This window comes from Anser cygnoides, chromosome 19 (assembly GCF_040182565.1).
Source record: "Anser cygnoides isolate HZ-2024a breed goose chromosome 19, Taihu_goose_T2T_genome, whole genome shotgun sequence".
Lineage (NCBI taxonomy): Eukaryota > Metazoa > Chordata > Aves > Anseriformes > Anatidae > Anser > Anser cygnoides.
The window spans coordinates 12,337,865-12,353,908 of NC_089891.1; the positions used below are offsets into that span (position 1 = coordinate 12,337,865).

Genomic DNA, 16,044 nt, shown 5'->3' on the forward strand with positions numbered 1-16,044 from the left:
GGGGTTCGCCGTTCCCCGGAGCCCTTCAGCGGGCGGGGCCGGCACCGGGCGGGCCCCCACCGGGGCGGGGCGGGCACACCCCGCCGGGCCGGGGCGGCGGGAGGCGGTCGGGGGCCCCCACGCAGGACCCGGTGGGTGCGGGACGGGACCCGGCGGGGCGGGGCGGGACGGGACGAGGGGGTCCCGGTGATCCCCGGGGGACGGTGCCGGTGTCCCCGCCCCGACACGCGGACACGCGCCGGGTCCGTGCCCTCCGCTGCCTTCCCTCCCCGGGGCAGCTTCCCCGGGCTCGGCTCTGCCGGGACCAACCGGGGCTGGGGGCGGCGGGGCCGGGGCGCGGCCGGGCCCGGTGCTGGCCCCCCTGGGAGGAGGCAGGGGGCACGGGGCACGCCGCCGCCCGGTGCTCCGCTCCGCTCCGTACCCCCGCTCTTTGTCTCCCCTCCCGCCCCGCTCCCCCCCAGCCTCACGGACCCGCCCCCCCCCCCCACCCCCCCCGAGCCCCGGAGCGCTCCCCGGGCCCCGCCGAGCCCGCTCGGCCCGGGCAGGCCCCGCTCGGGTCCCCCCCTCGGTGCCCAGGCGGGGCCTGGGGGCTCCCCGGGCGGGGGCCGAGTGCCGGTGGGCTGTGAGCCCCTTCCCTGCCGCCTCTGCCCCCCGGCCCGCTCGCAGAGCGGCACCGTGCCCCGCCGAGGTGTCGCGATATTAATTGGCGATAACGAGTAGGAAGCAGTAAAAAGGAGAGATCTAAGAGAAAACGGCAGGAACGTGAGGGGCAGGCGCTGCCCGGGCAGCGCGGAGCGCAGGTGCCGGGCTTGCTGGTGCTGTTGGGGAGCCGCCTTGGAGCTCGTGGACGCGCGGCCGCTGGTTCTCAGCCTGGCCGTAACTCGGCTGCAGCCGGAGAAGTTTCTGACAGCTGCTTTTCCGAGCCTTTGTTGGAGGTGCAGAGTATCTGGCTTTGTGATGTACGGGGGGGGGGGAAATCTTTGCAATTAGTTTGTCAGCCTGTCCGTCAAACAGGGCTCCTGGGATTCTTTAGCCGCTATTTGGGCGTTCAGTGCTGCGAGAGATATCAGGCCGTGGCTACGGGGCATCGTAAATAAAAAGCCGTTACAACGCTAGCTGCTGCGCTTAAGGAATATGAAATGATGGTTAATCTCGGGACACGGGGACATATGGCGCAAATAATTTCCTAGCACTAAAGCGTATGTTGCAGTTTGACTTTTAGTGCTGGAGGAGTGGAAAGCTTTTTGTTTGCTTTTTTTATGCCGAAGCAGGTGTGGCTGGGAGCAGCCAGCAGGCTCCAATGATCGTATTTCATTTCCCTTTTTATCTCTGAGTCACAACTTGCGGTATTTAGTCTGCTGTCCCTTTTTTTACCTTCTCAGCTGAGATGCATCTGAGCAAAATCCGCTCCACTGAAGTGACTGGAACCCGAGTACCGCGAGCGTCAGGATTTCAGCCTTCGCTGGTGACTGCTGTTACTTTTCCCTTTGCTCTGCACTCTGCGTGCCACGCTGCTGCACCTGCAGGTCAGAAATGAAAGACTTTTTGGTGACCTACATAATTCTCCCCGTGAAACGGGATGACTTCAGAATGGCTCCCTGCGGTAAACGTTTTTTTTCCTTGATTTGGCTAGGTCATCTTAAATAGCTCTAGCTAATAGCTAGCAGTTTTGAAAGCATTTTTTTTCCTCATGTAGAGGTATTCCAATACAAAGGGAAGGTCGCTGCAACCGCTCTCGTGTATACGTAGAGGAGTGCTGATCAAGTGAGTGCCCAGCTGAGGGGTGTGCAGAAAGCCCTGAAGAGGGCTGGCAAGCTGCTGAGCCCTGACTCCCAGCTCTTCTGCTGCGGGTTGCCAGAAATGCAAGCTTAGCATTTGCTCTTCCCAACGCGAGGAGGAAGCAGCAACTTCTGCGGGTTTTGAGACCTCTGCTGTGCAGTGAATCCGTATTCCTTTAATGTGTGAAATTAAATGCAAGTTACTAAGGGAAAAAAAAGGGGGGAGGGGGAAACACCTGCTGCGCTTTTCTTTTTTGTGGTGTTTCAAGCTCAAATTTGGGGCCGATTTTGACAGCTCTTGTTTCTTCTTTGTGTCCAGACATGCTGTGGGTCTCATGTTTCACTTCAAGAGCCCTGTAGTTTGGCTTATTTTGCTTGTAGGTTTATTAAACTCTTGCAAAGAAAATTTGCCCTTGGAGCCAGGAGGTCTGCTGCCAGACACAGTGTCCGGCGTTGTGACTTGCAGGCTGCAGCCCTCCCCGGAGCACAGCCTGTCGTATGCCCCCCTAGGCAAAGCTTTTTGTGAGAGGAGCCTTGTGGCTTCGCTCCAGTGTCCGTGCGCGCTGCGCAGACCGTGAGTAATGCGCTGGAGCCTGTGTCAGCCCGGGCAGGAGCCCCGCGTTGCCCTCCTTTCCCAGAGACAGGAATCCTGCGCAACCGGAGGCAGCAACATTTGGTCCGGCAGCGTCTGCCAAGGTGAGGGTGCGATCTGCCAAGCCAAACAGGATTTTGTTGTTTATGAGCAGGGGAAGGGCATTTCCAAACGAGGCGAGAAGCCAGCGTTACTTGAGATGCTGCTGGCTGGAACGGGTCAGGCTCTTGCGAAGAGGGCACCGGGGTGACTTCAGGAGCTGGCTGCCCAGCGCGTTTCTGAGGTCTCGTGTAGCTGAGAAGTGCTGGCACCGACTGGGAGAGCAGCCAGGGGCTGTGAGAACAGACTCGCTAGCTGTAGCAAAGATTTTAGCGACAACAGTTGATGTGTGGGAGAAGAAAATGTATATGTGCTTAATAAATATTGGCACTGAGCAAGAGCTTATCAGCTAATTCAGTGCTTCAGCGTCTGGAGAACTGGGTTGGCTCTGCCACATTGAAAAGAATCCCTTCAGATCAGGGATAAATAGAAAATTAATATGAGAAGTATGTTTTTAACAGTGTGAATTTCATGCTGCCCTAGCTGTAGGACAGAGTCCCTGCCTGCCTCCCAAGCCGTACAAGAGGCAGCGGCAGCACCTGCTTCTCACAACCCAGGCCCCGTGGGCCCTGCATGCAGGCGCTGTCCCACATGGGAGAGGGCTCAGAATGGAGCAAACCCCGCAGGTTGGGTGGGTTTGGTACTCGCTGGTTTGTGTTGTATGAACTCATGTTGTTTGGAAAGGACAGGCAGATTCACAGGCTGCGTTTCGGAGAGTTGTGGGGTTGCACAAGGAGACTAGATGACACTCAGAGGTGCAGTCCGTCAGCTGGTCCTAGCTAGGACCGACTGCCTGAGTAGTTCCTCGTGGCTATCTGTTTCTGAACCCTGTATTTGAAACCCCCAGCGATGTAAATGGTTTCTTTGGGTTGCTCTATCCAGGTACACCATTATCTCCCTGCTGTGAGAAAAGACTGCGGCAAGGAATATTTAGTTTAGTCAAGTTGCCTTACTACCTCTCCTATTCTCCATAGACAGCTCTTCCTTCCTTTGGCAGTGACAATTCAGGTGTATGAAGACTTTCAATGCATTTCCCGTTTATCTTTCCTTGCCAATCTCTTTCCATGCCCCAGATTGCTCCCATCACTCTTCTGAAACTGTCCAGTGACTTGCATCTGATCTCTCTAGCTGTGACCGAAGTTAGACAGAATTCCCTAGCCTGTGGCAACGCTAAAAGGATTAATTAGAGTCATGCTGATGGAATTCATATATCCCAGGAAGTCTGGCTTTTTGTTTGCAGCATCATAGTGGACTTCTTATTGATCTCTGGTGGATGGCTCTTCTGCAGGGAAGACAAATGTAACACGTTAAATTTCCATATTGGCAAGGTGCCGTATTCTGGACCTCCTGGCCTTTTTTCCTCTTTCCAACCTGCTTACGTGTGTGCATACCTGCAGCGCCTTCCACCTGCACACCAGGGCAGTGCTGAAGCAACAACAGGTGTTCTGCAGGATCAAAGTGATATTTACCTTCAAACTCCTCCTGCTTTCCAGGGAGCAGCTTTTGATCTCTACCTGTTGCTTTGTTCTTTCTATGCTAGGTAAAAGCTAATTAAATGTTGCCTCTCTTGGCAGAGAACCTCTTTACTTCTTCCTGCATTCCTGCGAGCCCCTGGAGAGCTGCAGTAGGACATCATAGAAGCTCTTGTTTCGTGCCTGCATCTCCATCTGCTGTCCTTAGCAGGAAAAACTCACTTGTGTTTTCTGAGTAAGCATTCCCTGGTCAACAGCCGCAGCACCTTGATACTGCCTTCCTTCCTTGCTTATGCAGGTTTTGCCTTTTTAGAGTCCGGATGAAATTGCTGGTGTAGCTAAAGGTCTGGATGTTCGGGCTGGTTTCGGCTTTGACGGCAGGGGGGCATAGCTGGGCAGACTGCGCTGCCTACAAAACGCAGTAAGAGCTCAACGCGATAACCTCCTCAGGTGGGAAGTGCAGGGCCCCCGATGCCGTGCAGGCTGCTCCACATCACTGCTTCGGACTCCCTCAGCAGTGTTGAAATGGTGTGTTGTAACATGGTGGCAGGAAGGAGGGATTGCAGCAGAGTTTACTGGTTGTATGCTTGCGGAGTGCAGTAAGAGGAAAGGTGACTCGTTCTGTAGCCAATAACTTTCTCCAAGATACAACCTACAACATGAAACATGACTGTGTTTTTTGATGATCTGGACAAGAATGAGCATATGGCTCCCTCTGTGTTTGTTTCTCAGGGCTGAGACATGAAAATACACGTTGTATTTGGTGCTGGAAGGAGACAATGGTGTGTAGGACTTGCAGACTAAATCTCTTCTCCTGAACACATGATGAACGCAGCACACAGCAGGGCTGAGGCTTCTCCATCAAGTTCCAGCGAATACTGAAAAGCAAAACCTGCTTATGCTGTGATTCAACCTGACAAATCTAGCAAGTGCCAGATAAACCAGCACCTTGTCCTTTCATGAAGGCTCTGTCAACCACTCAGCGGTCTCGTTTGCTATCTTCTGTATGCAAAACCCAATCCGAACTGGGACAGCTGCGTTCCTCCCCTGCAGCTCTCACTCTGCTTTTTGGAAAGTGCTGCTTTCCGTTTGCTCTCTCTGCCTCCCCCCTTCCTCGTTTATCCGGAGATACTGTTAAAACCGGGTTTAAAGAAATCACAGCTATTCAGCGTTAAGCTGAGCTTGCCTTACACCCCTAAACATTTCCTGCACACCATGCCCCCTGACAGAGCAAGTCCGAGCCTGTCTGCTTTTCTTTCTCTTTCTGGCTGCCCCTGTTGTGTGCTCTGCGGACCGTGGCGTGCGACTTGTCAGGAGGAACGCGCAGCGCTGATCTCCGCGCGCCGCAGCTGTGTGCAGCGTGCCTGCTAGGTCAGGCCGGCCCGTTCACTAGCGAGCGAGGCCCTGCAAATCCAAAGGAACAAGAGGAGACGTTCCTTCTCCTCGTGTGCTTTTGGCAGAACAGAAACCGCAGTGCTGCTGACGCTGTGCTCCCTGGCAAGGGGTGGTAGCAGGAGGTAGAGCCTGCTCTGCTTCGCCTGGTGTTGGGCTACTTTGTGCTGCTTTGTGCGAGACCCACCTGCCCTTTCTCCACATCAAGTCGTCTTCCTGATTCATCTGCTAAATAGTTTGTGGCTTGAGTGACCCCTCGGGATTCACCGTAGAGCTCCTCATCTGCCCCCTTGAAGAGCATCTCCCGTTTGTGTGCTCAGCTTACTGGGTGGTTAGCTGGGGGTTGTACGCTACAGATAGCAAAAGTTACTACTGATAGATGAAATATCTGCCGTGAGTTGGCATGCTCGGTTATTGGAGTCTGTCCACTCTGTTGAACGTAGCTTTTTCAGAGATAAGTGGCAAGAGAGCCCTTTTTAACCATCAGCACTCAAAAAAAAAAAAATCCTTCAAAACCCCCAGCAGGATTATGCTAAAAATTGGTAAGCACTAGATGAACGTGTTTTGATTAATGTTCACTTGGAGATCACTGGTTACTGTGCCGTGGATGAAGCAGCAGCCCCACGTTTAGTGTTCTTGTGGCTGTGCAGTAGTTATTCAGTGCTGAAGGAATCCTCTAGGGTGTACTCTGATTCTCTTTGACATCCCCAGGACAGTGATACATGGGGCAGCTCTGCACCTCGGAGCTATTCCCTTAATGGGCAATTTTCAGTGACAAGCATTATTTTTCTGTTTCTTCCCCGCAGTAACTATTAAAATGTGTTTTGTTGTTGTTGTTTTGTTGTGTTTTTTTTTTTCTCCTTCACAGCCAAGAAAAACATCCCAGGGTTCTGTACTTTAGCATCTTTAGAATATAGAGGTGATGTTAGACTTGGATACTCTGGATCTCTCTTTCTTGAGTTGTAGAAATGACGCAGCAGTCGATGGGAGACTTCTTCCTTCTCAGACAGCGGTAGGCATGTGCTGTGCCGTCCTTGTATTTGTTCTAACGCTATTCTTTCCTCCTTCTTGACAGATCTTCTGAATTTGGCTCCTGATTAAAGCTGACAGATAATGGAAACATTTCCTTGGCAATGTCTCTGGGGCGACTCCTCCGACGTGCCTCTTCTAAAGCTTCTGACCTCCTGACCCTGAATCCTGGTGGCAGCAGCAGTTCATCTTCCATACTTGACGGGGAGATTATCTACTCCAAGAACAATGTCTGCGTCCACCCACCTGAGCTGCTGCAAGGCATCGGGGAGCACCACCCAGGTGATGGCGAGTTGCAGGCGCTGCCCGCTCACCCTTTTCTTCTCTCTCCCGGGGAGTTTCTACGTCTTGAGCTCTAAAGAATGAGGAGGTGCTAGCGGGGTATGGGGCAAGGCAGTCTTACGGGAGACTGAGGAAAGCCATCCACAGGCTGATCTGTCAGCTCTCTTTTTAATAGAAAAATTGATGATATTCCTCCTTTCTCTTCTGGGCTAGCGTGGATTTACCTGTTTCAATACATCCTTTTGTGTTGCCAGAAGAGGAACAGTTGTCATTTGAGGGCAGTAACTTCTGTTGCTCTTTCAAATACGTGTATGGGTCAGGGAAGCCAAGTGTCATCTTGTAACTGTCATTGCTGGAGCGGCCTCAACACCCATTGGTAAAGGGAAAGTAAAGCCTGATTGTGGCTGCGTGCACTGGAGTAAATGAAGACGAATACTGCCCCTGTCCCTTTCTTCTCATCTGTTACTGTGCTCTTTCATGTTCTCATCAAAGAGAGCCGTGGCTACTGGCTTAACTTCACAAAAGTAATTATTCTGTGAACATTGACCCACGCTTCCCCTTTCGTGCGTGTGACTCTTTTCTATTGGCTTTCCATGAGAACTGTAGCCCTCTGGCTATACGAAGGTAAATATTCTTGAAAAAGAAATGTTTAGCTGGCACTTGACATTGTTTAACTAACAAACAGTAAAAGCTTTTCATGTGGCAACATATTGCAGAATTTACTCTTGATTAGTAATCCGTCCAGGAAGTTGAAAGAATTGTATGTAATTTCTACATTCACTTAGGCCAGAGGGAATTTAGACTATTCAAAAGCCATATGCAGGCTTGAAGTTATTTGTAAATACTGAATGATGTTGAGGACTCCACAATTCATTTAGCAAAATCCTCTCCTGGTAAATAAAAGGGGTTGTTCTGCCCCAGTGTAATGGTGGTGAAGTGGTGGAGAGCAAATCTCTGGCTTATGCAGTTTCCTAGGAATAAATGTGCGTCCTAACAGATCGCTGCTTTGCTCTCTTGAAGGCTATTTGTGCTTGTACATGGAGAAGGACGAGCTACTCGGCACCACGCTTATCCTTGCCTGGGTCCCGAACTCCCGCATTCAGAGGCAGGATGAAGAAGCCCTGCGCTACATCACTCCCGAGAGCTCCCCTGTCCGGAAAGCTCCCCGCAAGCGTGGTCGCCACACTCAGGGTTTCGGCATTGTCCAGCAGGCTTCTCCCACCGAGCAGAAAGGGGCAGTGATCCTGAAAGAAGACATCTTGACTGCATCGCAGCTTGTAAAAGATGGGGCTTACATCAGTTCCCCTTCTTCGGAAGGGGAGAAGCTGTCCCAGTGCTGCCCGGCCGCAGACGGCGCCCGCCGCTCCCCGCAGCCTGCCCACAGTGACTCAGGAATCCTCTCGACAATCAGTTCTCAGGACGAGCAGAACAGGTCGGAGCTGTCGGTGGAGGGGACGGAGGAAGGTCTGGACTGCAGGCCGGAGCTGGGGGAGGATGAGGGCTCCTTGGAGCTGTCTGCCGATGATGTGAGCAGGGACAGTACTCTTGACTCTGATTCTGATGCCTTCTCTTCCCCGTTCTGCCTCTCTCCCATTAGTGAAGCCCTTGGGAAAAGCAGTAGTTCTGTATTTCTGGATAATGAAAGCAGGTGAGTTCATCCTTTTCTCCAGTTTCTGGGTGAATAGCTGGGGTGCTGGTGGCTGAGCTTGGGGGTGCTGGAGGAAATGGAGAAGTTTGACACTGGCATTGAGCTGAATGCCGTGTCTGGCTTCAGACTTGCTTTAATTCCTCCTCTGCTACGACACCTGTGTAATTTACAGGAAATTGCTTGTCGGCCGGTCCTGCTTCTGCTCGGTGAACCTTCTCCTTGTCCGTCGTGCAGGGCTGTGCCTGTGTGGGTCTTTCAGATGAACTGTCTTGAGCCCTGGCAGCAGCATTACTAAATTAGAACGGTCCTTTGTTGGTCTAATTGGCTCTGCTGAGGAGATGTACTAGTTGCTTCTTGTGGAGAGCCACATCAAAGCGTCTGTTTGACTTCCTGCGAGCCTCGGGTATGTGTAAGGCACTGTGGTGACACCGAGTCTGCATGTGTTAGCTCGTTGTGCTGGTGCTCACAACAAGGTCCCACTTAAGACAGAAATATTAATTCTAACGTGTTCGACCTGGATATTTTAGGCAACGCTGGTATAGCAAAATATCAACGCTTCTCAATGGTATCTGCAGTAAACTCCACGTAGGGAAAAGAGGGCATCTTGGCAAAGCAGGAGTTCGTCATAATGCACCTATGTACTTACTACTGCTTATTACTTACTGTATTGATCCGCAGTGGTTCTGGCTTTCTGGTCTGTGGTCTCTGGAGCGTATCGCTCGTTTCCATCTTGGAGAGGACACGTGTGTTTATGAAGCACTGCAGGGCTGATCTTAAGGATGTAGCTGAAATTTGAAGCTACACCTGAAATTAGGGAAAACAAGTTCTCCTTTGTGTGTGTCAGCAATGTCGTCTGCATTGAGACTTGACACTGGAAGAGGTTTTGCCTCTATTCTACGGGCTAATCTCAAAGCCAGGGCGTGCCAGTCAGAGCAAGGCTTGTGAAGGAGGTACTGTAACTGATTTACCTCTTTCTGGATATTTTAAAATACTTAAATGCAGTTGGTCTCAGAAATCTTACCAGCTGTGCGTTTGGTACGTGTCCTAGCAGCATGCTTAAAATGAGCTGCAAGCCCGCAGGGTTTTTGGGGCTGGGTGGGCAGCGGTTTGAGCAGCGCTGTCCTGTCCCGTCCCGTCCCACCGCAGCTCTCCCTGGCTGCGGAACGGCATCGCAAGCAGCTGCGGCGTGCTCACGAGGGGCGTCTGGTGTCCAAATTGTGTTGAGCATCGTCAATTTGAAAGCATCCCTTTTAGCTTGCAAAGTATGGTGTCGGTCTTTTTTTTTAAAAAACAAACTGTGGATAGGATTGTTATAAGACTTTGGGAACACGAGACAAATGGTACGAAACACACCTTGAAAATTTGAGAGAGGTCTTTGAACGCTTAAATGTCTTTTCTGTTAACCAGCTTTTTGTTCTTCCATTCTTTGTGTACTGATTGACTCAGGGAAACACATTTTGCAGTTTCGCCTCTGGTGGCTCTTAGGTGTGTTTTCTGATTCAAATTTTATTCTAGCTCTGGGCTACTCTTGGGTGGTTGACCCTTTAGTTGCACGTGCTTTTGGAGGACATTGTGTCGGCCTTGGTTTTAAAAACAGAAAGCCCTAAAATCCACTGCCACCAACACCTTAGTTTGTTTAAGAAACCTTTTTTTTCCTTGAAGCAGCACTGACACTGAGCATGTTTGACCTGCTTCTGCCACTGTAAAAAAAAAGCGGACTTTTTTTTTTTTTAAGTACTGCAATCTGAGCTTTTGTAAGTGATCATCAGTCAGGATAATGTTTTGAATTAACCCGGAGAAGCTTCTATTGCTTTCACTTTTTGGTGATAATATCTGTGTTCTTCGTCATACACCTGTTGCCAAGAAGTGTATTGCAAGGCGATCGCGATACTGACCTATGGTATAAAGGGTAGTTGACTTTTTTTGTGAATAAAATACAATTAAAATGCTTCTGTGAGCGCTTCAGAGTTCCAGCAATAAGCTTCTTACAGGAGGACTGGTCCTCCCTCTCCCAATGCGTGGCAGGGAGGCTGTGGCCTCCATCCCACGCGCTGGGCAGGGGATCGTTATCCCCGCTGTAGGGGTTGGAAGGAGGGCCAGCGAGGGATGTGCTCGGAGTCCTTTCCCAGCTGCTGAAGACCAGGAGATCGAGCTCCTCGCAGGAGATCCAAGCCGCGAGGCCATGCGCAGCGCCCGGGCCCTCGCCCCTGAGGGCGCGCGGCGTTCGGGGGCAAGGAGCGCTGCGGTTTCGCCGTTTGGCAACGCAGATGCCCCGAGCTGCTGGTGGCGGCGGGGAAGGAAGGAAATGCAGCTTGCTGCATCTCCTGCACCTCGCGCTGCGTGCGTGCAGCCCTTCCCTGCTGCCTTCCCAGCCCGGCTCGGGCGAGCCCTCTGCCGGCTCTGCTCGGCTGCTGCTGACGGCCGCAGCGCTGCAGTGGCTGCCTTCAAAATGCACCGCTGATGGTCGCGGGAGGCTGCTCTTCCTCTTTTATTTATTTCTAACCCTCCCCTGGCACCAGCCTGGGAGCCTGTTACAGTGGATGTGGCACTCCTAATTTGCAGCAGATTAATAAAACAGACCTTTCATTGTTTGGGACTTCAGATTTGAAAGGCTTTTGTCCAGCGTGTCCGTTTTTTGTGCCAATTTGTTCTTCCCTATAGAGCCCCGTGCATGATATCTGCGGATCCGTGTGCTGCTTACACACTGTTTGAGTCAGATTTTGTGTAGAATACTCTGCAAAAATCTTGTCAGAAAGCGTGCTCTGATTTTCTGCGTTCATCCCAGCTTTTTAGGGGGCAGGGGCCGCTGTTTCAGAAGTCACTACCAGCTTGGAAACAGCTTCCTTGTTTCTTAAGGGTGCTTTTTTTTTTTTTTTTTTTTTCCTGCTGGCAGCTTCCCATCTGAGGCAGAATTGGAGTGCGAACAAAGTTTGTGCTGCTGGCAGCTTGTTTCAGCTCCTCTCCCTCCCTACCCCCCGGTCACCGCCCCCTCCCTCCAAAGAGGAACGACTGTTTCTGGTTATTTCCCTCAGCTTTGGGGAGTTGTTAGGACGAGAACTCTGCTTTGCTCTGTGATTGTTTCAAGAGCTGAGGCAACACATTGCACGGGCGTTTCGGTTCAGCCATCCTTTCCGTGCGGTTAGATACAGTCAGGAATGGAAAAAGGTGACGCTGAGGAAGAATCGGGATGTACGTTTAGACTTGGATCAGTTGAGATCAAGATGGGCATGGCTCAGCTACGTGGCCAGGAGTCACGAGTCCATCCATCTGCCTGAACCTGCCTCGCGGAGCACCCTCGGGGGTGGCCCAGCTCAGGTGGCCCAAGAGGGAGCTTCAGGAAGGTGCCAGCGTGTGCAGGGCAGGGACGGCGAAGGAGGAGAGGGGCACAGGCTTGGAAGCGTTTAGGCTGCACAATGAGTCAGTCATTTTAAGTCAACAACTCGCTTTTTAGAACATAAGGAAATAAAAACACATCCATTGTTAATTTTTTTTGTCTCTTTGCTTCCCAGTTTGAAAGGCTGCCAGGGCTCCCAAGCAGCGATCAGTGCTTTCCCTCCACTTACACGGTTCCTAAGGCTAAGAGCTAGGGGAATGTCGCATCACCAGCCTGCACATTCTTGCTTCTCTGTATAGATGAGCCTGGCGTTTCTGGACCGTGCACTCTTCTCTCGTGGAACGGTGGCTTTGCTCTCTTGGGTTTTGTGTCCCTGTCAGTTCCAGCGCCGTGGTTCCTGTGGGCAGGTTGCTAACACGGGAAATGGCCGCATTGGTAGCAGCTTTGCACTGACTGCATTTGTGTAGGAAAGGAGGGATACTGGAAGTAAAATTGTTTCTTTCTCTTTTATTTCTCCTTTATCACTGTTATTTGTTGCTATGCTGCCTGTCAGGAAACGTTTGCCGTGATCTGAAGGGCGCTAATTGAGGACAACGGGACTCCATACCCAGCTTAGGCTTGTTGCTGCCCTGCTAAATTACTCGGCGTCCATTTCCCCATCAGTAAAGTGAAACTAAAAGCCTTTCGTTACATCCTGGTGACCAAATAGCATCTGACACCTATACAGTGTCTTTCAACCAGTACTTCTGAAGTTATTTTAACTGGCCGTGACATCAGATCTATAACAATCGGCTGCTGAAGCACTTAGTGCTCTGTAAGTGATGGTTTTAATTTTTTGCGATCGCTGGTTAACAGGAGCTTTCCGTTACAGTGGGCGGTAGAGCTGCAAAAGGCTTTTCACTGCAGCAGCAAACCACGCTTGTTACCTGACTAGCACCATACAGAAACGCTGAAGAGGACAAATGCTGGCACCGGTGTGCTTCTCCGACCAGTAGCAGGGGCGTCAGTCTGTGGTCAGGGCCTGGGCCCAGGAGCCCGGCGCAGGAGCTGAACGAGCCCACGGCTGGAGCTGCGCCAGCAGAGCCACGGTGATGGAGCGGCCGCCAGCCCGTGCTCTGGGGCTCTTGCTGCAAGAAACGAGTAGAAGTAAAGAGCAACGTGAGCAGCGTGGTCATGGGTACCAGTAGGCCCATCCCTGATTCAAGGAGCAAACGTCTTTCATAAAAAGGGGATTGTTTTAGCAGCTAGTAGCAAAAGTAATGAAACCTCTTCCTAACGGAGCTGAACTGTGGCACAGTTCTCATGCTCCTAAGCCGACACGAATTCACGTGAACAGCTATTACAGAGAGTTTAGGCAAAGCACACGCCACAAGAAGAAAGTCCTTTGGCGCACTTGATGCAATTTTTGCAGATGTGTTGCACATCCTGTCGTTCAGCCTCTTCCCAGGGAGCTAATCAATAAATTAACTTCTCAGGAGGGAGCGGAGGCGCAGAGCCGCGGAGGGTGGCAGCAGCTGCAGGAGCGGGTGGTGACAGAGCGGGAGGTGTTGCGTCATGTTGTTTTGGCAGCTCACCTTTGTGCTTTTCAGACCTCTGAAGGATAAACGGGAGGCAGCATTACAGGGGAAATGAGCTGAAATTAGCGTGAGCTGCCAGGAGCTCTGGAGGCATCAAGAGGTTGGGAATTCATCGCCGTTGTAACAGAGGTGATTATGTGCTTAGGACCAGGGGAATTGGTCACTGGCTTCAAAACCTCCTGTAGCGCCGTGCAGCACCTTGTGTCGTGCTGTCTTACTTCTGACGACTTCAGCCCCAGGGATGAGCACAGGGAGTGCCGCGCTGCCCCTCATTCAGGCCCTGGGTTAGGGTGACTGATCGGTGATGTAACGCTGAAGCACCCCATTCCATTCGTACCCAAACCGCTGCCCAGTAAGAATATCCCCAAATCCTTCTTCCCTTCATCTGTGGGGGCAGGCTCAAGCTCCGTGCAAGGGAGGACTTTGAGGTGGCCCGCACCGAGCCGGGCTGCGGCAGGAGAGCCTGCCCTGGCTGCTTGCTGTCAGCGCGCTGTGCAATCCATTCACGTCGTTACCGGCTGCAGAGCTGAGGAGGTTGGACAGATCCAAGAGATTGCGGAGGCATACGGCTCTATCTTGCTTTATATAAATATTTGAACAGCAAGAACATTAATTATGGCAGGTTTGGTTTTTTTCCTCCGTTGGTTTGCTGCCAGCTTTCTGTGGAAGAAAATAGTGACAGCTAACTGGAGAGCTAGAATTACAGCTAGAGGGATTGTGCAGCTATTTATTTCGGATTTTAATTGAGGAACAGGCGGCGAGAGCCGCCCAGGCTGAAGACGGAGGTTTCCCCTCAACTCGCCGCTGTGGAGGGGCGGCGGCAGGCAGGGGAAAGGGGCGGCTTTGCCCGGAGCGGCCCCCGAAGGCTCCGGGGGGGGCTGCGGGGCTCTGGCACGGGGCAGGCGGGGGCCGAGACCCCCGGGGCCGGGGGCTGGGGGCCGGGGGGCGCCTCGGGGCTGCCTCCGCGGGCCGGGCTGGGCGCTGCGAGGCCGCCAGGGGGCGGGCGCCGATCGGCCGCGGGGCCGGGGCCGGGCCTGAGGGCTCGGGGCCTGGCTCGGGGCCTAGGGGCCGGTGGAGCCAGCGAGCGAGGGGCAGGGGCAGAGCGGAGAGCGGCGGCTGCTCGCTCGGGGGGGCGCGGCGACCCAGCGCCTTTTCCCGGGATATCCCCGCATTTCTTCTGTTACTCATTTATGTTATCGCAACGCCCAGAAATCCTGACTGAGAGCGGAGATAAATTGCGCTGGCAGGTCTCCATAGCTTTGTGAGGGAAGAATTGCTCTAACTGGATCAAAATAAAGAGCGTGTCCCCTCTAAAAGTACAACAGCAGTATATGCAAATAAATCTGCATAGTCTCTGTCTTCTTGGCTCGGTCCTTGCAATTATAACAGCATTAAGCATTTACAGTAACTCTGAAACATGCTTTTAGCCAGCTCTCCGTTTTCCTCTCCCTTTTCTGCTACTTGAAGAAAGCTTTCCCCTTGGGAAATCCTCATTGTGTTGTGGAAACAGCGAAATTCTCTCTGGGTGGTGTTGGCTGTGCTAATACTGGGTCAGCGGCAGTGCAGAGTCCGGGGAGTTGGTTAACTTTGTCTGTCAGTAGAAAGTTCCCCCTGAAATTCCCAGTTCATTGCTCAGAGCCAAGTATACAAGAACAAAGGTAATCTTCAGGGCTTTCAAGGGACCGAGGTTTTGAAGGCTTGATTGTAATTAGCATAATTAGTGTAGAATTTTATTTTTGCATGGATAGAACTGAAAGAGAAAAGCAAAATAATCCATTGATTTTAAATATAAAATAAACACTGGTAAGAAAGGTCCCATTTTCTAGTCTGGAATAGGCAGAAAAGCAAACATTCTTTTGGGGGCTTTGCTGAGAAATCACTTTTTCCATCTAAGGAATTTTTTTAAGTGTTGCGTTTCGATTGATTTATTAATGAGCTAAAGCCTAGGCACGAGGTGCCCCTTCTCTGTATGGATTGCGAAAATCTGCCATTGAGCTTTCGGAATATTTTCCTTCCTTAACGTGATGGTAACATTTGCATCATTGAGCAGCATATGCTCGGCTCTAAATGATTTGTTGTGTTTGGCTTCTCTGTGTGGGAGCTGTGTGTATTTTATTCATAAGCATCGAACTGCTAATTCTGCCCCTGCTACCTAACTAACAGTGCTTCATGGCAACCCTTCGGAGGTGAGCTGGGCTGCTTTAATAATGCCCCCTATTGCTGCCTAAAATTGCTCGGCTTCCCTTCAGGCCCCAGGGACTTGGAGGACGGGGCCGGGAGGCAGCAGAGCGAGGAAGGGCGTGGGCAGGGCAGGGGGCACAAAGGCGGGCAGCCTGGAGACGGGGCACCGTAAGCGCGGGTGGCAGGAGCCCTGTAAAACAGCAAATTGTTTTGATCTTTATTTCTCAAGGACAAACCAATTACGCCTATCAGAAGGCAAAGCTGCATTAATCGGGTTTCCTTGAGTCCCTCGTTGCTTTCTGTTAAAATGTTTTATTTGTCAGGCTGGCGTTCGCGGAGTTTATGTTAGTTCAGAGCCCCGTCCGTGGTCGTGAACTTGCTGTTCCAGCCCGAGGTCAGAGGACGGATGCCGCGGCTGCAGCCCTGGCACGGTGCGCGCCGCTTAGGTGGCCTCATGTCTGCAGCTGGAGCCACCGCCCTGCTTCGAGCTCCTTCCCCGAACCGGGGCAGCGATGGATCCCGGCACTCTTAAGATGAAACCAGCTTGTTCTTTGAATGTCACTAATAACATTAACGATGAGTAACTAGCAATAATACTCTGACTTTTAGAAGTGCTGTTGAATCTGCTTGCTGGTGCTGGGCATGAAAGGATACAATTAT

The 16,044-nt window shown here is 51.9% G+C and overlaps 1 protein-coding gene across 10 annotated transcripts in view; it reads left to right on the forward strand.

Moving 5' to 3' along the window:
• Positions 1-16,044, forward strand: part of TBC1D16 (TBC1 domain family member 16) — a 31,629-nt gene that overhangs the window by 159 nt on the left and 15,426 nt on the right. For 3 of the 10 annotated variants that reach the window (XM_066980283.1, XM_066980291.1, XM_066980290.1), the window contains exons 1-4: positions 48-131; positions 1,383-1,526; positions 6,409-6,644; positions 7,665-8,292. In XM_066980283.1, the coding sequence (XP_066836384.1) occupies positions 6,467-6,644; positions 7,665-8,292 (806 nt within the window). In that variant the 5' untranslated portion in view covers positions 48-131; positions 1,383-1,526; positions 6,409-6,466. Of the gene's footprint in view, positions 1-47; positions 132-633; positions 936-1,382; positions 1,604-2,159; positions 2,475-6,408; positions 6,645-7,664; positions 8,293-16,044 lie in introns of those variants that run through there. The other 7 variants (XM_066980285.1, XM_066980286.1, XM_066980287.1 and 4 more) reach the window with 7 other exon arrangements.